The following is a 21,413-nucleotide window of genomic DNA, read 5'->3' as shown; positions in this document are numbered from 1 at the left end:
AGAAATTCCAAAAAAAAATAAAAATTTTCACAATTCAATTTTTCCTCAAGACCAAGAAAACACTGATTAGGAAACCTAATCTCCCATCAACCCCCAACCAAAAATCTACACTGTCCTCAATGTAAAAGAAATAAGCATGTAATGCACATGGGACAACGAAAATATAAGAGGAGTAATGGAAAGATAGTACCTGGATGAAATAATCAAAAAGTTTTCCAAAAATATCTACGTAAGAGCGGGTCAGCACAAGAGAAACCAACAGAAGTAAAATAAAAATAACCAAAAATAAAATCCTACCTACACCACTTCCGCAGGTGCTCTCAATTGCATTTAGCGTATGCTACAAGCCTTTAAACCCCTAGGTTGCCCCTAGTGGACGGGTTGTAGTCTCATGAGGGTTTGCAGCAATGTTACCCACAAACATTTGAACTAACTAACTAAAATAAAATAAAATAAAAGGCTAGGTTGCCTCCCAGGAGCGCTAAGTTTACCGTCTATCCTAAAATAGCATAACGAAAACTATCCTAGTCCTATGAAAACAGGAAACCTACCTATACCTCCATCAGACTAGGAGATCAATCCTGGTAAATAGGATCAGTCAGAGGTATGGACATGTCCTCTGAATCAAATTTCTCGACAAATGGCTTTAAGCGATATCCATTTACTTTAAACTCTTTGCCATTATCAGGATCTCTTATCTCAACGGCCACGTGAGGATACGCAGTGACCACAATGTAAGGGTCAGTTCAACGAGATCGAAGTTTACCTGGAAAGATATATAATCGAGAATTATACAAAAGGACTTTCTGACCAGGTGTGAATGATTTTCGTAGAATACGTTGGTTATGAAACGCCTTCATTCTGTCTTTGTAAATTCTCGAGTTCTCGTACGCATCGTTCCAGATTTCTTCAAGTTCATTTAATTGAAGTTTACATAGCGAGCCAGCATTGTCCAGATTGAAATTCAGAATTGATCGCCTAGTACTATGTTCCAACTCCACAGGCAAGTGACAAGCTTTCCCATAGACAAGTCTAAAGGGAGACGTTCCAATAGGAGTTTTAAAAGCAGTACGGTATGCCCATAAGGCATCGGTCAATCGGATTGACCAATCCTTATGATTAGGGTTAACCATTTTCTCTAGGATATGTTTGATCTCCTTATTAAAAATCTCAGCTTGTCCACTTATCTGTGGATGGTATGGGATGCTCACCTTATGAGAGATACCGTATTTCTTCATTAAGCTCTCGAATGGTCTATTACAAAAGTGTGAGCCCTCATCACTAATGATGGCTCGAGGCATCCCGAACCGCGAAAGGATGTTCTCTTTTAAGAATTTAATAACCGTGCAATGGTCATTATTTCGGCACGGAATTGCTTCAACCCAATTAGTGACATAATCCACGGTGAGCAAAATATACAAATTTCCAAATGATTGGGGGAATGGTCCCATGAAATCGATGCCCCAGCAGTCAAATGCTTCTATGATAAGGATAGGATTCAAAGGCATCATATTTCGATGGGATAATGCTCCCAATTTTTGACAATGCTCACAAGCCTTACAAAACTCATGAGTGTCCCTGAACATAGTGGGCCAATAAAAGTCACATTGTAAAATCTTGGTCGTGGTCTTTTTAGCAGAAAAGTGACCACCACAGGCCTGTGAATGACAGAAGGAGATGACACTCTCGTGCTCATCGTCTGGCACACATCTCCTCAAGATTTGGTCTGGGCAATATTTAAATAAATATGGATCGTCCCAGAAAAAGTTGCTTACCTTGGTAAAGAATTTCTTCTTATCTTATGCAGTCCAATGCGTCGGTATAGAACCTGTGGCAAGATAATTGGCAATATCAGCGAACCAAGGCGAATGGGAGACTCTGAACATGTAACGCCCTGAAATTCAAGGGTCGAGCATAACTCAGCTCCCGAGTTTCAAAACATCACTTATGCAACATATTGAATGATGGATGTATGTTGTCTGTATGAGTGCATAAAACATGGAATAGATTAAGCCAAACTGCAAACATAATTCAGGGATAAGTGAAGAACGCAAGCAGAAGACTTAAAGAAATATATGTGTACATGTGCAAATCCTTGAAATACATATACATACCAGGTCATACTTACAAGTGTTACTATCAAAATTACAAGTATCAAATGACATCATCTATTCCCAAAAAGAAATTCTAGAATCCCAGGCATCAGAACAAGGCTCACTAGAACCCGCCTGAAAACTGCATGAAAGAAAATGCAGCCTCATCATCCTCGAACTCCTGCTCTGCCTCAGGGGTCACATCAACATCTGCAACTAAGACAGAGTCTGGTGGGTGTTTAAACACCATCCCAGAACGTGGGAGTGAGTGATCAACTCAGTAGAATAATAAAGCAAAGGTTAACATGTTATCAATTCAATCAAGCAGTAATGATAAAGCAGATCAATCAAACATGTCCTAAGTACTCTTGTTAGTGCAAGGATGTATGTAGAATGATGCGTGCCCTCGCGCATACACCCTCAGCGTCTTCATCTTACGTTACGCATGACATCACCTCAAATGCTCTACCTCTTCCAGGCACATGCAATGCGGTGCATGAACATGATTACCAAGTTGTTATTAGTCCTTTTCATACAGCAGGATTGGAAAGCTAAGGTACCTTCCTCTTATTACTATCCAAACAGTGATCCATTCTAGGGTCGTCAGTCCTAGATAATCTCATACGATCATATGGTTTTAGGTCGCTGCAAAGGGCTCGTCACCAATCAATACACACCTATCATACCTTCGTTACTATAATAAGGCTCGTCACCTCGATGCGGTATCCAGGTATGCTCGAGGTCACTACAAAGGGCTCATCACCAATCAATGTAGGCCGACAGCACGAATATAATGTCCCATACTACCATAATCGGCTCACGAGTTTGGTTGCTCACTGGTCACTACGGGGAAGCTCGTCACCCCAGCGTAGGCCGACACTCGACCACGGTGTCTCATACCACCAGTCCGGCTCATGAGTCTTAGCAGATCAAGGTACAATGGTTAATAGGATTTCATCAGTAAGTTTGGTACCTTAGATTCAAGCAATAGCGTCCATACATGGTGAACATACATCGGACAATCGGGTTACTTGACGAACTCGACTAGCACGAGCGCACGTTGGGTTGAACGACATAGAGTGCGCAAACACTACGTGTGGCCAAACCACTGCCGACAACTCTAATACGACTCGGGTTCCTCAAATCACGTCCTTTGTGGCGAAAGCAGCCTCAGCCACAATCTCAAGGCCGATTACCGATTTCCTGGACTATTTCATAGTCCCAAACACATTCCACTACAACAGATATTCATATCAACAATTTAGAATAGTAATGGAACAACAACTCAAATCATGTGGTATGTAAGCATTTGAAGAATATCAACTTAACATGGATTTTCACAGAAGTAATACTTGAAGTTAAACAACAAAGAATGTGACCTGCATGTAGGAAATCATACATACCAAGAAGAGAGTTGAGAATCGCTTCTCAACGCTCGCAAATAGGATAGTATATTGCACTTTAGATCATTTAGACATTTCTACAAACACTTAGAATACATAGGTCAACATACATGATGTATGTTAGAATACACACATTTGGACAATTCCTTTTGCCAAGGAGTTGACACACATACATCTTGCATAAATACACGACAAATAATCATGGCAAACACATGTTCATATTTTATACGTATACGATACTTCCTACATATACATAGAATACACAAATCTCAATATAACACATGCATATCAGGAATGCAAAATAAACATAGCATTTAGCATGTGAAATCTCATCCATAACAAGAATAAATCATTCACTGGCATTGAAAACCTTGAAAACCATAACCTATACGATTAAAGTCCGCACCTTAAACCAGAAATAGAGCACCGAACTGATTCAGACGATATGTCTTCGTCAACGGCGACAAGATAACCTAAGGCAAGAATAGAAATGAGCTACAACAACACATAAACTATTCTAAGTTCTAAAACAGATTAGGGTTAGGTTAACTTACCCAAGAATGAACTTAGAGTCACCGGAATAACGATTCAAAAGTGATGGTTTAAGGATGAAGAGTAACAGGAAAGAATCTAAGATGATTCACCAACTTCTCTCTCACTTTCTCTCTCTTTTCATCTCTCTTTCTTAGCTAGGGTTAGGAAATTCGTATGGAAAAGAGAGTAGGGTTTTAAGGTCTATATATAGGCCTAACATTGATGAAAATAGCCCCAGGGCCAAGGTATACTTAGGTTATAACCAAAACAGGCCTCTTTCGATCCAACGGAACACTTCCGGTGGGCCTTTTTTCTACGTGCGGTCGGACTTAAGCTCACTAACCATGGATCTAGGTCAGACTGAGTTTTCGTACCGATCGGATCTTCAGATCAGCCGTGGCGTACCACACTCAATTCAGCGGTCACAGAAACTCGATCAGGTCCACAAGCACTATGAATTGCCTAGGCCATCTTCCCTGATCCGAGGGTGAAATTGGGTCAGAATCCAACGGTCAGATTTCTTAAAATCGTCGCGCAAGCGACACAACTCAAATTTCATAAAAGCATATTTAATCTCTTACCATTCTCACACTCTTCACTCCGGACTCAATCACATCGACCCAGGACATCATCTGGACTTGATTTTTGAGGTGATGGTCAAGTCCAACATGGTGACCATAATAGCCTAAGATCATCACCATCGGACTATCAACGCGCGGTCCAGGTCCGATCCAAAGTTTCTAAAAATTCCCAAGAGCAACTGGATTTAGCGATGAATCCCAGATTTCAGAGTAACCTAGCGCTAATGATTCTACAGGTTTTTAGTCATGCAGATCAAATGTAAAGTGATTGATGCTAATTTCATAAGCAATGGAGTTTAGCGCTAATTACCCCACAAATAACTTCTAAGGAAAATAGAGGTAGTACTCGGGTCTTGGCACAAAATTTTTTGGGTCATTACAGAACAGTTGTTCATCAGGGAACATGTCATTTATATGGGTCGCCTCAGGGGAATCAAAGGTATTAAGGCAAGACAGATGATCGGCCATTACGTTTTCTACTCCCTTTTTATCTTTAATTTCCAAATCAAATTCTTGGAGTAGAAGAATCCATCGTATCAGGCGAGGCTTAGAATCATTCTTAGAAAGAAAATACTTAAGCGTCGCACGATCTGTGTAGATAATGATCTTGGATTCGATCAAGTAGGACCTAAATTTATCCAAAGCGAACACTATGGCTAGGAGTTCCTTTTCCGTAGTCGAGTAGTTCACTTGGGCAGAATTTAAAGTTCTACTTGTGTAATGAATGATGTAGAGCCTCTTATCTTTTCTCTGGCCTAGAACCGCTCCAAGAGCATAATCAGAAGCGTCACACATAAGCTCAAAAGGAAGGCTTCAATCGGGTGGTTGCATAATAGGTGCAGTGGTTAACATGCCCTTAAGCTTGATGAAAGCTTCCTGGCATTGCTCAGTCCACTCGTATGGTGCATCCTTTTGTAGAAGATTACATAAGGGACGAGAGAGGAGACTAAAGTCCTTTATGAATTGTCTATAAAACCCTACGGGTCCTAAGAAGGATCACACATCTCTGATGTTCTTGGGTGGAGGTAGGTTAGAGATAAGATCGATTTTTGCCTTATTCACCTCGATTCCTTTGGACGAGATAATATGTCCAAGGACAATTCTCTTATGAACCATGAAATGACACTTCTCCCAATTAAGTACCAAGTTCTTCTCTTCACATCTTTTCAGCACACATTTAAGACTCTCTAAGCACTCGCTGAAAGATGAACCAAAAACAGAGAAATCGTCCATAAAGACCTTTAGATATTTTTCCACCATGTCAGAAAAGATACTCATCATACATCGCTGAAAGGTGGCAGGGGCATTACATAATCCGAATGGCATCCTTCTGTAGGCAAAGGTGCTGTAGGGACATGTAAATGTAATCTTTTCCTAGTCCTCAGGGGCGATTTCAATCTGATTGTAGCCCGAATACCCATCAAGGAAACATTAATAGGAATGACCAGCTAGACTTTCCAAGATTTGATCAATGAAGGGCAAAGGAAAGTGGTCCTTCCTCGTGACAGTATTCAACTTCCTGTAGTCAATGCACATTCTCCAACCCGTAGTAACTCTAGTTGGCACGAGTTCATTATTAGCATTGGCTACGATGGTGATCCCGGACTTCTTAGGAACCACCTGAGTTGAACTCACCCATTGACTATCGAATATGGGGTATATGATACCCACATCTAATAGTTTAAGAACCTCAGCCTTAACCACTTCCCTCATGTTTGGATTTAGTCTACGTTGTGATTGCCGAGCGGTCTTAGTATTATCCTCAAGATAAATGCGGTGAGTACAAATCGAGGGGTTGATTCCCTTGAGGTCCGCTATCGTCCATCCAAGGGCTCCCTTATGCTCAATGAGAGTAGATATGAGCATACTCTCCTGTTCTTTCTCCAGGTGGGCAGAGATCACCACCAGGTATGTCTCATCCTGACCTAAATGGACATATTTCAAATCAGAGGACAAAGGTTTTAGGTCAAGCTTTGGTGGCTTGAGGTTAGACGGTAGAGGCACTACATCAGTTTGGGGCAACTCTTCAAATTGTGGCCTCCACCGGTTAACTTCAAGTACCGGTGCAATATCAAGCAAGGCACACGTCTCCCTAATCATGTCATCATCCAAATCATGGGAGTGGGTCAGGCACGTCTCTAGAGGGTCAGAGGATAAGGTCAGAGGTGTCGTATCTTCCACTAAAGAGTCAATCATGTTAATGTCGTGAAAATCGTCATCATCCTCTAAGTTTCTACGTTATTGAAAAAGATATTTGACTCCAATGTCATATTCCCAAAAGACATAGTCATGACACCATTCCTGCAATTGATAATTGCGTTTGAAGTGGCAAGGAATGGGCGACCAAGAATGACGAGGATCTGAGTGCTCATGTTATTGATGGGTTCGGTGTCCAGGATGATAAAATCTACAGGGTAGTAAAATCTATCAACTTAGACCAACACATCCTCAATTATCCTTCTTGGTACACAAACAGAGCGATCAGCAAGTTGTAGTGTGGTTGGGGTGGGTTTTAATTCACCCAAACCTAACTGTTTGTATACCGAGTACGGAATTAGATTGACGCTCGCTCCTAAGTCAAGAAGTGCATGATCAATTCGATGGTCCCCGATTACACATGATATGGTTGGGCTACCGGGATCTTTAAATTTCTATGGCACGTCTTACTTTAGGATGACACTCACTTTCTCAGTTAAGAAGATCTTCTTTTGAATACTCTGCCGTCGTTTGGTCGTGCATAAATCTTTTAGGAATTTAGCATATGAAGGTATTTGTTTTACGACATCAAGTAGAGGAATATTGACTTTCACTTGTTTCAATACCTCTAGGATATCCTGAGAGTTAGAGAGAGGTTTTGGTGCAACCAACCGTTGAAAAAATGGAGCAACTGGCTTTTTTAGAAGTTCCGGTTCTAATTTTTGTGGGGCCTCACTAGATCCATTATTGTTGTCCTCTTCTGGTTTTTGAGGCTTTTCGGGCCTAACCGGAAGGGTTTTATCAATGATCTTCCCACTCCTAAGAGTAGTGATGGATTTAGCGTGCCCCATTTGATTTGAAGAGCTGGGATCACTTATCTCGTATTGCGGTTTAGGATTGGGGAGCGGTTGTGCAGGAAGCATCCCCTTTTCTATAACCGTCATACGTGAATCCATCTTTTGCATAAAGTCTCGCATTGCATGGGTCAACTCTTGCATGGAATTTTGAACCGGTTCTTCTTGAGGTTTCCCCTTATTTGGATTTTGATTGAAGAAACTTTAAGGGGTAGCAGTTTGTCCATTTCTCAACTAAAGTTTGGATGATTTTTCCAACCAGGATTATACGTATTAGAGGTTGGTCCATTGAAAGGTCTTTGATAATTATTTACGGCATTAGATTGTTCATTCAACACTTCTCAAAAGGCTGGTATTGTCGGGCAATTTTCAATTGTATGAATGTTGCAATCACAGATGCCGCAAACACTTTCATTAACCTTATCCTTCTTTCCTTCCATAGCCTCAACTTTCTTTATGAGCATAGTCACTTTACACTTGAGATCATCCTCTTCTTTCAAGAGATACAATCCACCTTTCTTCTTTAATTGAGTCGGCCTAGACGTGGTGTTCGACTTTGGGTAATAGTCCCATGATTGTGTTTTTTCAGCAAGACTATCGAGGTAATCCCATACCTCGTCAACATTTTTATTAATGAATTCTCCATTACACATTGTCTCGACCATTTGGCGCATGGAAGATGTCAGTCCATCATAGAAAAAATTTGTAATGCGCCACGTTTCAAAGCCGTGTTGTGGGTATGAACTGACCAAATCCTTGAACCTTTCCCAACATTGGTAAAATGTTTCATCCTCCTTTTGGGTGAAGTTCATGATTGCTTTTCTAAGGGTAATCGTTTTATGATGTGGAAAGAATTTCTTTATAAATTCCCTTTGCATATCATTCCATGTGCCAATGGATCTAGGACGCAGTGAATGTAACCATGTCTTAGCCTTCTCTTTTAAGGAAAAAGGAAAGAGTCTCAGCCTGACTGTGTCCTCAGACACATTTTGAAAATATAAAGTGACTCTGATCTCATCAAACTCTTTCAAATGTAGATATGGTTCTTCAGATTCAAGCTCGTGGAACTTAGGAAGGAGTTGGATAACCCCTGGCTTAATGTCCATATGTCTTGTATTTTTAGGAAAAATCATGCATGAGGGCGTACTCACCCCCGCTGGTTGTAAATAATCTCGTAAAGTACGTGGCGGGGGTGCTTGATACACCTCATTCTCATCCTGAATGTCCTCCACCCTAGGTTGGGGTAGAAGAGGTTGGTTTTCAGCCATTACTTCAATTAACTCAGGGGATTTCAAGTGGTGTCTAGTCCTGCGATGGATAGTCAACCCCTCAACCAATCCTCCTTCAGTCAAGAGACGTCGAGTGTTGTCACGGGCCCACTTGGGCATGAAACACTCGTAGCCCTCAATCAAATTCGAAACCTAATCCTAAGAAAGGAAAAGAAAATCTAGAAAGAAAGAGAGAGTTGGAAAGAAATTACCAATTTGAAAGCCTTAAGTAACAACACCTACAAAAGAAAACAAAACAAATCAGTTTCTAAAGAGAATGTCTAGAATTAAAAAATCCTTAAAAAGGAAGATAGAAACAAACCAGTTTCTAAAAGAAGAAATTCCTAAAAGAAAGTAGAAATTTCTAAAATAAATTAGGAAAGTCCTAAACTAGAAAGTAAGTTACTAAAAGAGATCTGAAAAATTGAAAGTAGAGAAAGAACTTACCGAATTAGAAATTTCTATCTTAAAGGCTTACAAAATAGGAAAGTTAGTTTCTAAACAAAAATTCTATAAGTAGAAAATTAGGAAACAAAATTAGATTCTAAAAGAGTTAGAATTAGAAAGTTACTAAAAAAAAACAAAAATAGAAAGTTAATTTCTAAAAAGGGAAATAACTAACCTAGTTTCTAAAAACAAAAGAGGAAAGTTTCTAAAAATAAACTATTTCCTACAAATAGGAAAATACTAGAATTAGTTCTAAATTTTAAACCCTAATTTTAAAAGTAGAAAAAGTAGAGAAATTAGGAAGGAATTACCAATTTAGAAACTTATGTCAGGATCCTACAAAACAGGAAAACAAGTTAGTTCTAGAAATCAAATAAAAATCTAAGACTAAAGTTAGTCAAATTCTAATCTTAAACTAATTCTAAACCTAATTAATTTCAGAGAATCGCAACCGTCAGTCCCCGGCAAAGGCGCCAAAAACTTGTTCACACCCCAAGTCTAGGGTTGTGATGTAGTAATAAAATCGGTGAGACCGAGGTCGAATCCCAAGGGACTGATACCTGTACGTTATCTGAAAGAACTAGAACTAGATTAAGATGAAATCTAAATCAGGTGGAATTGAGGAATAATGATGAAATAGTAGACTAAAACACATAGATTCAAAGGAAGAAAACTAGGGATTCAGAGGATCCACTTGTAGAAATCAGAGAGATCTTATGCCTGTATCAAGAATCAGGGAAATTAAACTGAACTTACTTGATTAAGTTTTCAAGAGATGAAAGGTATATGAATTAGAATGGATTTCATCACCAAACCATGCCCAGGAAACAAAACAAACAACAGAATTAAACTAATTACCAACCAATCAACATGCTATGAAGGTTAGGAAGGGTACCGTCATCCGACCATGCCCAGGAGACGATGGTGAACAACAGGGCTTCCTGACGTCATAAACATATAAGGAAAAGGGAAATATTCAAAGCCATCACAGATCCATTGTAATTTCAGTCACAACAGACCATAAAAAACTGAAAGTATTCCTTTTAATTGAACTAAAATCAACATCAGTCAGTCTAAACAAGAGGCATAAGCAAAATCTCTCCCATCAGACTACAAGCTTCACCTCTTAGCCTTAGCTAAGAGGTTTAGCCACACATAAACATGATTAGGCTAAATCTCAAAAAGAAAAGAAGAAGAAGAAGAAAACAAACAAAAAATAAAAAATAAACAAACTCTCTTTCTCCTATGCTTCACGTCCTAACTGTTCCCAAACTTCGATTCCTTTCCTCTCTCACTCTTTCTCTGTTTTATAGATGAGATGGTCGGCTGGGAGTCGGTGCATGTGTGAAAATCATTACGCAGCAACATGTTTCGCAGCCGAAATGCGCAATAACGTAAGACAACCTACGTTTGGGCTGAGTGTGAGCGACTAGCCGTCAAGATCTCTCAAAACAGACTCCTTAGACAGGGTTATGGCCTCCCTGTGGACATTTTGGATGGTACGGATCGTTATTCCGGCCACGATCAAGATCATACAGTGGGCCACGGGAGTCGGCAGCGTCTAGGCTCTGCTTGGACGCTCTGTCTGCGCAAAACCTGCGCTGAGCTGCTGATGGGGCCCATGATCTGTTTTATCAAAGAAATCCACGCCGTCCATTGGTTTCCCCTCGAAAAACCAGTCGAATCTGATCAGTTTTGGATCAGCTTCGTGGTGGCCCACGAATTATTTTATTCCACCGTCAGTCTTCCGTTTGAACGATCGAAAACCGATCTCCGATGTATCTTGAAATTTCTCCACCTAGGCCATGGTAACATGGACCGTGGGAATCTGATGGATGGTCCAGATTTATCATCTGAAGAGCGAGTGGGGCCCACTGATGAAAAAAGGACGGACAGCTTCCGTCTGCTGTTGCTGTGGAAGAAGAAGACGGGTCAGCCCGTCTTTGACCGGGCTGACCGTCCGGTGCACGGCCGATGCGTGTACACTATGTACACGCACTATTCATGTAGGGTCCACTGTGATGTTCGTGAGACATCTGCTCCATCCATTTGCTGTGTCACTCCATTTAAGGCATTGAGAATAAAATTGAAGCATTTTCAGATACCAGGTGGGCCCAAATCACTGATTTATGGGCTAATCTGTCCGTTGGGCCACTTCCAGATGGATCCAATGGCTAAAATTTGACGTGTACGATTAGTTTTTGGTCCTCGAGCCATGTATAAATTTTTGAGCCGAACAGATGATGGAAACCTAGTGATCTTGCATTCTGGCTGACTTTCAGGCCGCTTGAGCTTCAGTTTCTCGATTTTTGCAGATCTCTGGTGTGTAATTCCGTCGATCTTAGTCCCCTGGAGTCCGTCCCTTGCCTTTAGTGTCATCAGAGCGTTAAATCCATGCTTTTAACTCCCTTTTCAGTCCATGCTCGTAAATACACTCTGCATCACAAACATGATTAAAGCGGGCCATTAAACGGTATCATGTTCATAAATCCAAGCAATAACTGGGGTCTAATATGCAATATTTGATCCTTAACAGTTGCTATAAGATAAAGTTTAACATGTTATCAATTTAGTCAAGCAGTAATGATAAAGCAGTACAATAATCATATCCTAAGTACTCTTGTTAATGCAAGAATGATATGCTATAATGATGCATGCTCCTCGCCTGCACTCCCTCAGCGACCCCATGTCACGGTCGCACATACTACTCCCACTGTGCCTTCATCGCCAAAGCACATGCAATGCAGTGCATGCACGTGTTAGCCGAGTTCTTGATTAGGCTTATTCATACTGCAGATCCGGGAAGCTAAGGTACCTCCCTTTTTATTATTTACCCAAACAATGATCCATCTAGGGTCGTCAATCTTATTTAATTACATACGATAGGCAAGTTATAGGGTAACATCACCCCTGATTTGAAAAGCAATGGATAGGCAAGTTCGCGAGTTTTCACTCGAGGTCACTACGGAAGGCTCGTCACCTTAGCGTAGGCCCATTTTATACTCGAGATTACTACGAGAGGCTCGTCACTTGATAATAGGCTGACAGCTCAAATACAGTGTCCCATACCATCGTATTCAGCTCATGAGTTTGGGTTGCTCACTGGTCACTACGGGGAGGCTCGTCACCCCAGCGTAAGCCGACAGCTTATCCACAGTGTCCCACACCATGCCCATCTCATGAGTCTTAGCGGATCGTGGTACCAAGGTTAAACGGGCTTTACATTGGTAAGTGGTACCTTAGATTCAAGCAGTAGCATCCATACATGGTAAACACACATTAAGCCATCGAGTTACTTGACAAGTTCAATTGGTACGAGCACATACGCACTTCTCGTGACCTAACCACTACCGATAATCACCGTACAAATTGAATTTATCAAACGTATCCGTTGTGGCGAGGTTAGTTCGACCAATCGATCGGGAACCGTTACCGATTGCCTGGACTACGTAGTAGTCCCAATCATACTCAAATACAATAGGCATTTATATGTGATAGTTAAACAGCATTTAACAACCAATTCAAATACAATTTTCATTCAGGCATTTTTTTACAACCATATTTCACATGTTATAATACATAAGCATTTCATCCATAAATCACGTAGTAGCAAGATAGATTACATGAATGAAACTGTAACTATAAATAAGGTAATTAAGAATCCTATCTCAACACCCTCATTAAATACATTTCAACAAGCAATTTTTCATTCAGACATTTTATCAAACACTTAGACTACACATCTCGACATACATATAATAAATTAGTTATAACACATATTATAGCAAATCCTTTCACAAAGGAGTTGTCATACGTACAACAAACATGAATTCGAGATTAATAGTCATGGGAAGCATAAATCATAATTTCTTATTCATTCAAACATTTTAACAAACACATGAAATGCATTTAGTAAACAACTTAGTTTACACATACATGATAAATCGGAAAAGTCGTAACTAAGATCATATGGCAGCAATCAAGTCAGACATAAATCATTGCTGACAGTGAAAGCTTTGAAAACCATAACCTAAACATTTATAGTCCGTACCTTTTGTTGGTATGCTCGTTACAAACTCAGTTCGTATACCACGTTTTTGTCTACGGCACAACGGCTACCTAAACATTGAAATAGGTTAGCTATTTCACCGATTTCTCTATTTGGATTCCTAAAACAGGTTAGAGTTAAGATTTCTTACCCAAAATGAAGTCAAAATCAATGATGTAGCGACGGTGGGGTGGCGATTCGACGTGTGGAGTCGTAGGAAAGGATCCCAGCAACGATCTCCCTATCTCACTCTCTTCTCCTCACTCGTTCCTCCTCTTTTCTCTCTTCTTTCTGCTAGGGTTAGAGAAAATCGTATGAAATGAGAGAGGGGTGGTTTAAGGTCCTTATATAGGCCCAGAACTGATGTCAATGCCCCAGGGTCATGGTATACTTAGCTTATATCCAAAGGGTGTCTGTTTCGGGCCAACGGAGCTCATTTGAAGGTCCATTGCCCGCATATGGTCTGAAGAAAGTTCTCTGACAATGGATCCATGCCAGGTTAAGGTTTTGGTCCGATCGGATTAGTGAATCGATCGTGGATGACTTGTTTCAGTTCAACGGTCATCGTCACTCGATCAAGGCCACAAGTATACCAATGGGTGCAGGGAAATTTTCCTGATCCGAAGGTATAGTTGGGTCAGAATCTGACGGTCTGAAACCTTAAATTTGGCCTGTAAGCAAACGGCCCAATTCACTTAAGTTTGAATTCATTTTCTGAAGATATTTACGTTTCTCACACACTTCGCTCCAGGCTCAAGTTGTGCGTTTCTAGATACTATTTGGACATTATTCCCACGATGGTTGTCAAGCTCAGTAAGGTGGTCATAACCTTATAGTTTCACAGTCATCGGACTTTCGACGCGCAGTCCAGGCTCGATACGGAGTTTCAATATGCTCCCGGGAGCAACTGGGTTTTGAGATTGATCGTAGGTTTCTAGGTAATGTTGAGTTAGCGATTCTAATGATTTTGGATCTTGCAGTTTGTATAGAAAGTAGTTCGAGCTAATACTCCGATTTATTTAGTTTAGTACTTAATTAATTTTCACCTAATTTCTACAGAATTCAATCCTTTGTGATTTCTGCCTGAGGTGATACTCGGGTCTTTATACGGATTTTTTCGAAACGTTACACAAGCAGAACACACCACAATAAATGGTGTGAATTGAACATCTATCGTTGAAAAGATCTTGGTCCATAGAAGTTTTAGATCAAGCTAATATTTGTATTTTCCCTTCATTCATGGCTGTATGATCTTATGACCAGGTTAGATGACAAATAAACACCACCGTGAGCCTTAAGAATATTCCAACGATGGAAATCAATACTTCAATTTTTCTTGTGGTATGGTCCACTTGAGCTTTGGATATACTTCGATTTTGGGTTCAACTCTTAAAATGATATGGAAAAACGGATGGAAGGCGTAGATAAACCACATGCATTCACTATGGGGGAACAAAGTTTACTCATGATAAGAGCTTAGTGAGAAGGGTCCTTACTCTTACATGGGTGGTAGACTCGCAGGAGTTTCAACACCGGGTCAAAGGTTCAAGTGCCCATCACTGGTGAAATCCCACGGCGCGCGTGTGTGGGGTGTGTGTGCGTGTGTAAAAATAAAATATAAAAAATAAAAAAATAAAAAAAGCGTGGTGAGAAACTCAGTACACAATCCAATTCCGTTTGTGAGGGGGCTTCTCTCTAGCTAAGTGTATTGATAGTGCATAATAAAGAAAATGCAGGTACATTATAACTTAAAAAATCTAACAACCGCCTTTAAACTGCCTTTAAACTGGAGACTCCAGCCTCCGCCAAGAGTCAAGACCGTGGGGCCGTTACCATGGGTTACCGCGGGGGTCACCTTGATCTATGTATTATGTATCCACACTGTCCATCCCTTTTTTTCAAATTTTTTTATATAATGATACCAAAAATGAAGAAGATCTAAATCTCAAGTAGACCATACCATGGGAAGCAGGGGTGATTGACTATTAATGGGCCACAAATTTTTTTGATCATGTTGATATTTATTTATTTTTCCTTCATCTAGGCTTATGTGACCTTATTAACATATTAGATGATAAATAAACACTACAGAAACATTAAGGTGTGCACTAAGAAGTTTTTAATGGTAGAGTGTACAATCACCACCGTTTCCTGGAGTATGGTCCACCTAAGATTTGGATCTTCTTTATTTTTGAGAGAATGACATAAAATGGTCCAGAAAAAAACAGATGGACGGTGTGGATATAGAATTCGTGCATCAAGGTGGACCCCACTGCAACCCACGGTAAGGGCCCCACCATATTAGGAGTGGCCGTGGTCTCACCTAATCTTGCCAACTACTTCCCATTAATAGGAGGGACGTGGATTTCCTGTTAAAGCCTTCCGCATGCGGTTATTGCACTGGAAACTTAGATGGATGGGCCCCACCTTTATGTTTGTGAGAAATTTAACCTGTCTAGCCTTTTTGTGAGCTCATTTCAGGGGAGACCAAAAGTGATCACGATTCAGGACTAAGTGGGTGCACTAGAGTAATAGGTGGGTAGGAAAATTCTTACAGACGGTGATATTTACATGCCATTCATACCGTTTATAACGTTATTTATACTAGGAAGAACTAAAAACACAAATATTAGATTGATTCAAAACTTGTACAGTGTCACTAATATTTTAACTGTGGACGTTCAATCCTTACGTTTTCAGCCACTTGAATTTTGGATCTGGTAACTTGAAGTACTAAAATGAGCCCACAAAACACAAACATGATTTCTTACAAACATGAGTGTTTCCAGCTCAGGAACTTATTGCAAAAGGCCTAATTAAAACATAAATCTCTCAAAAGCAAGGCCGCTTAAGTGGGTAAAGACTGTGGGGGTACATAATAATGTATGTTTCTTAAATGTAGGTCGTTTTCGGTGATTATACCTAACATTTAAGTAGATTAAAATCTAAAGTGGTCCACACCAAAGGAAACAATGGTAAATGGACATTTAAAATGATTGTGGCCACAAAAGATTTGAATCAAGCTGATATTTGTATGGTTCCTTCATCCATATCTTTGTGACTTTATCAACAAGTTGGATGGAAAATAAACATTCAGATGGCTACAAAGAAGTTTTTAACGGTGAGTATTCAATCAATACTTTTTTCCTATGGTGTGGTCAACTTGAGATTTTTAATCTTCTTAATTTTTTGAAAATATTCTAAAATAATCTTTAAAAACGGATGGACAGCGTGGATTTATAGAAAACACATCAAGATGGGCCCTACAGTGAGGGATCCCACCGAAGCCGCGCCCTAAAAAAAGCAGCGATTGTCACTATCTCGTACGTTTATCTTCTTTAAAAGGTGGATTTAGCAGCGTCGCTGAAGTCAGACGAGAGATAGAGATGGTGAACTTTGTGGCAGCAGAGAAGCAGCTCGTGCATGGGGTGATGAAGATGGCTGGGCTGAGGCCAAAGTCAGTGGAAATCGAACCGGGAACAGTGATGAACTTTTGGGCCCCATCCTCAAGTAAAAGAAAGAAGCATGAGGAGGTGGTTAAGAAGGGAGTGGTGGTGTTGGTTCATGGGTTCGCTGCTGACGGAATTTTTACATGGCAGTTCCAGGTGGGTGCTCTCACTAGAAACTACGACGTCTACATCCCAGACCTTTTATTTTTCGGTGGATCGACCACATCCACAACTGATAGGTCTCCTGCATTCCAGGCACAGTGCCTGGCCAAGGCTCTCCAAGGGGCACTCGATATCCATAGCTGCGTTGTTATTGGCTTCAGCTACGGTGGTTTTGTTGCCTTCAACATGGCCCACTTATATCCTTCCCTCGTTTCGTCCTTGGTCATTTCTGGCTCTGTAACAGCCATGACTGACTCCATCACCCAAACAATCTTCCAACGCCTGGGATTCTCATCCTTCTCCGACCTGCTTCTGCCATCTGACGTCAAGGGTGTTAAAAAACTCTTATCTGTTGGTGCCAAAAAGAATATATGGCTCCCCAATCGACTCTACCGAGACTTCCTCAAGGTATATTAATAATCTCTTTCTATCCTAATTTCTCTCTCTCTCTCTCTCTCTCTCTCTCTCTCTCCATTCCATCCATCTACACTCCCTCCTGATGCCCAAATTCCAAGTGGGCCTCACTTCACACCAAGTAACCGGAGACGGATTGGCTACTCCCCCTGACACCAGCCCCGTGGCTGGTGGTCGGTGCTCCGTGGGCCCTACCATAATGTAGTTGTTTCATCCACTCCGTTCATCCATTTTTAAAGATCATTGTATAGATTAATACAAAAAATTATCGGGATACAAATCTCATTGGACCACACCACAGGAAAAAAATAATGATAGGGTATCCACCATTAAAATCCTCCTAAGGCCCACTGTACTGTTTATTTGACATCAAATCTGTTGATTAGGTCATAAAGATCCAGATGAAGGGAAAAAATAAACATCAGCTTGATCCAAAAATTTTATGGCCCCCAAAACTTTTTTAATGGTCAACGTTCATTCAACACTGTTTCCTGTAATGTGGTGTACTTGAGATTTTGATATACCTCAATTTTTCTCTCATAATATAAAATGATCTATAAAAATAGATGGACAGCATGGATGAAACACATACCTCATGGTAGGGCCTACAGAGCACCGACCACCAGCCATTGGCTGGTGGCAGGGGGAGTAGCCAATCCGTTTCCCAAGTAACCGACATTTATCAACGCTCGTCCCTGTACCATCGATACCATCGATTCTCATTGCTCCACGTCATTTCCTAGCTCACAAAACCAATATATTACGTGCTGCACAACACAACTTTTAATGTGTGGAACTTCCGTGAGCTCATCATGATTTATGTGTTACATCCACACCGTACATTAATTTTCTAGATCATTCTAGAGTATTGAGTCCAAAAATGATGGACTTAAAAGGTAAAAATGGACCACACCAATTAAAGCGGCCGGTATTGAACGACTGCCATTGAAACCTTCCCAGTGTCCACCGTGAGCTTTATTTTCCATCTAACCTCTTCATAATGTCACACAGGTGTGGATGAAGGTGAAAACACAAATATCAACTAGATCAGAGCCTTCTGTGGCCATAATAAGTATTCAACGGTAGATGCATTGTAGCCCAATTGAGCTTTGGATTGCCTTGTTTTTGAGATCATAATCTATAATGATCTGAAAATATGGATGGACGGTGTGGATCTAAGAAATAGATTATTGCCACGATAAATTTCAGGTGAAGAAGTTCCATTACCGTGCGGTGCAGCACATCAGCGAGAGAAGAAAACCGGAAAGCGTTGACACGTGGAGCTTCCGCGGTCCATCATAATGTATTTATCAGATCCACACCATCCATCCATTTTTCCATATCATTTTAGAGCGGAAGGGAAAAAAAAAAAGGCAAATCCAAAGTTCCATATTAAAGGAAATAGCGGAAATTGGACACCAACAGTTGAAATATTCTTGGGCCAGAGAAGCCTCTGATCAAGCTGATATTTATGTTTTTCCCTTCATCCAGGTCTGTGTGACCTTGTGAAGAGGTTAGATGGCAAATAAAGCTCACGGTGGACCCTGGAAAGGTTTCAATGGTAGTCATTCAATATTCCCCACTGCTTAATTTTGTGGTGTGGTCCAGTTGTACTTTGTCCGTGACTCAGTTTTGGTCTCTTGATCTATAATGATCTGAAAAAATTGACGGACGGTGTAGAGCTAACGCATAAATTATGGTGGGCTCAGAGAAATTCCACGTGTTAAAAGTTAACTTGTGTAGTACGCACTCCAGAAAAAAAAAACACCCCATGTGTTTTGACAACTGGTGTCACCCGCGTTGTCAGTACCAAGACAAACGCCAGCACAAAATTTCTGTATGCCTTTAACAAAGATAATCCGCGCTATAGAAGATTTTTTAAAAAAACTATTAAAAAAAAAAAAAAAAAAAAAACAATGAAAAGGAATTTTCTCTGACTAAATTTAAATACCCCTGCATCCATTCTGTACCATACGCTCCACACGTTCTAAATCTCCATCCTCTACTCATTGGAGAAGCTGACTGTCCATTTAAACAGATACACGTGCTAGCTACCAACTTTCCATATAAATATTCATCATCCATTCATTCATCTATTTTTCTAATTTATTTCAATCAAAATTTACTTAATTACTAAGTATCCTAATTAAATTTAAAAGTCATTCATCTAAAGGAGCTTTGTTGTGGGTGGGATACGTCCAAAATTCCTAATAAATAGTTCAAAGTCCCCCAGAAGGAAGGCAGTCGGTTGTGTAACGTGAACCACGGTCGACCTTCTATTCTGCCATTAGACTAGGTGAGAATTTTGGGCTGTGGTCAATCAAAGGTGGGACCTAGTACCTATAGGGCTCCAAGTTTAAACCAGTAGACCCCTGATGCAGAAGATAATGATACCATGGTTGGATTTGGTTGATTGAATGAATGAACGATTTATATGCAGGTGATGTTTACTAACAGGAAGGAAAGAGGTGAACTACTAGATGGTTTGGTAATCAGCGATAAAGATGCTACCATCCCCAACTTCTCCCAGGTATTAAGCCACACCGCCCTCTTCTTCTTTGCTCACATCTATCATGTATATTGGATATCCTATCCAACCCATTCAAATGGTGAAAAAAATCAGATAGGTAGGCATCCATTCATCTTAGTGTGTCACCCATGTATTTTGTAACAAATGAGGTGTCCATCCACTGTTTTCTATGGTGAGGCGACCCGCCTGATGATTGGATCTCCGTAGCTTATATTTTTGGATAAGGAAATAATTAAGGTGATTTAAAAAAAAAAATTAAAATTAAAATTTTTATACCGGATCTTCAGACAATACTTCTGTTGTGGGGTGACAACGATCAGATTTTCGACATCGAGCTTGCCAAGAATATGAAAGAGTAAGTTACTAGCCAAGCCTCCCTTTGTTTCTTCTTCTTCTTTCTGAATTTGGACTGGATTTCTGACCCTTAAAAAAGGGTATAGTAAAGATATGGACAGTATCACCAGGTCATCATTTTTCTGCAAATGAGGCCTAAGATTGAATTATCTCTACAGTACTGATAAGATGGACCCCACAGTGAATGGGCCATTCCCCCAGAAATTCCCTTGACTGGACGAGCTAACCCTTCAATTGGTGGCCTGCAATTCATCCATCAGGGGAAGACTAAGGATCCTTCCACATTCAACCCTGGAAAGGCCAAAGGATAGATGGCTATCTGGGGTGGTTGGTCTGACTGACCGTTGAACCATGGGCTCCACTTTCCTGAACTGAAACTCAATGGGATGAAATCCATGCATCCTCAAATCCGCAATCATATGGTTCCTAATTGTATTCAGCACTAACTGAGATTCTTGCGGCCCAAGGAGATGCAAAGGAGCAATATGATTCAGTAAAATGTCCCCACTGCAGCAATCCTAACCGTTGAATCAGGGGGGATGCAAACAGACATGAGGAAACAGCCAAAATGGAAGGGCTTTTAGGGGGGAGAACATATATATATATATATATATATATATATATATATATATATATATATATATATATATATATATATATATATATATATGCTTCCTTGGATCACAAATTAACTTGTTAATAAATACCTCAAACCTAAGTGTGATAATTCAACAGGCAATTGGGTGACAAGGCTACACTCCAACGCATAAAGAAGGCAGGTCACCTCGTTCATCTGGAACGACCTTGCGTCTACAATAAGTACCTTAAGGAATTCCTTGCCCTCTCTGTACAAGCCAATCGAGCTAAATGACATTGTTGATGAACAAGCACTCATCTTATTTCCATTTCAAACACATCTTCTTTAGAACATCTGCTACCAACACCTTGTTTACAGACCAAATAAGCCCAAAACAAGGCAAGTTAGTTTGCCAAGTCAGCTTTATGGTTTTATTCGTTTTCTGTTGAGAAAACTTGGTAACCATAAGAGTCCAGAAGAAATGCAATTGTATGAATCAGAAA

General features: G+C 40.3%; 1 protein-coding gene and 1 non-coding gene across 2 annotated transcripts; both read left to right on the top strand.

The window, feature by feature from the left end:
* The first annotated feature begins 8,384 nt into the window (after window positions 1-8,384).
* LOC131238313 (small nucleolar RNA R71) lies at window positions 8,385-8,491 on the top strand. Its single transcript, XR_009167716.1, has one exon. It is a non-coding gene; the product is annotated as a small nucleolar RNA R71 (small nucleolar RNA).
* An 8,314-nt stretch (window positions 8,492-16,805) lies between these two features.
* LOC131237975 (uncharacterized) lies at window positions 16,806-21,385 on the top strand. The gene is made up of 4 exons (XM_058236107.1): window positions 16,806-17,443; window positions 19,890-19,979; window positions 20,267-20,334; window positions 21,069-21,385. Exons 1-4 carry the CDS (start codon window positions 16,811-16,813, stop codon window positions 21,202-21,204), a joined length of 927 nt encoding a protein of 308 aa, XP_058092090.1. The 5' UTR covers window positions 16,806-16,810; the 3' UTR covers window positions 21,205-21,385.
* Window positions 21,386-21,413: the final 28 nt, after the last annotated feature.

The sequence above is a fragment of the Magnolia sinica genome, chromosome 2 (assembly GCF_029962835.1).
Source record: "Magnolia sinica isolate HGM2019 chromosome 2, MsV1, whole genome shotgun sequence".
Taxonomy (NCBI): domain Eukaryota; kingdom Viridiplantae; phylum Streptophyta; class Magnoliopsida; order Magnoliales; family Magnoliaceae; genus Magnolia; species Magnolia sinica.
This window is presented reverse-complemented; position numbering and strand designations above follow the sequence as displayed.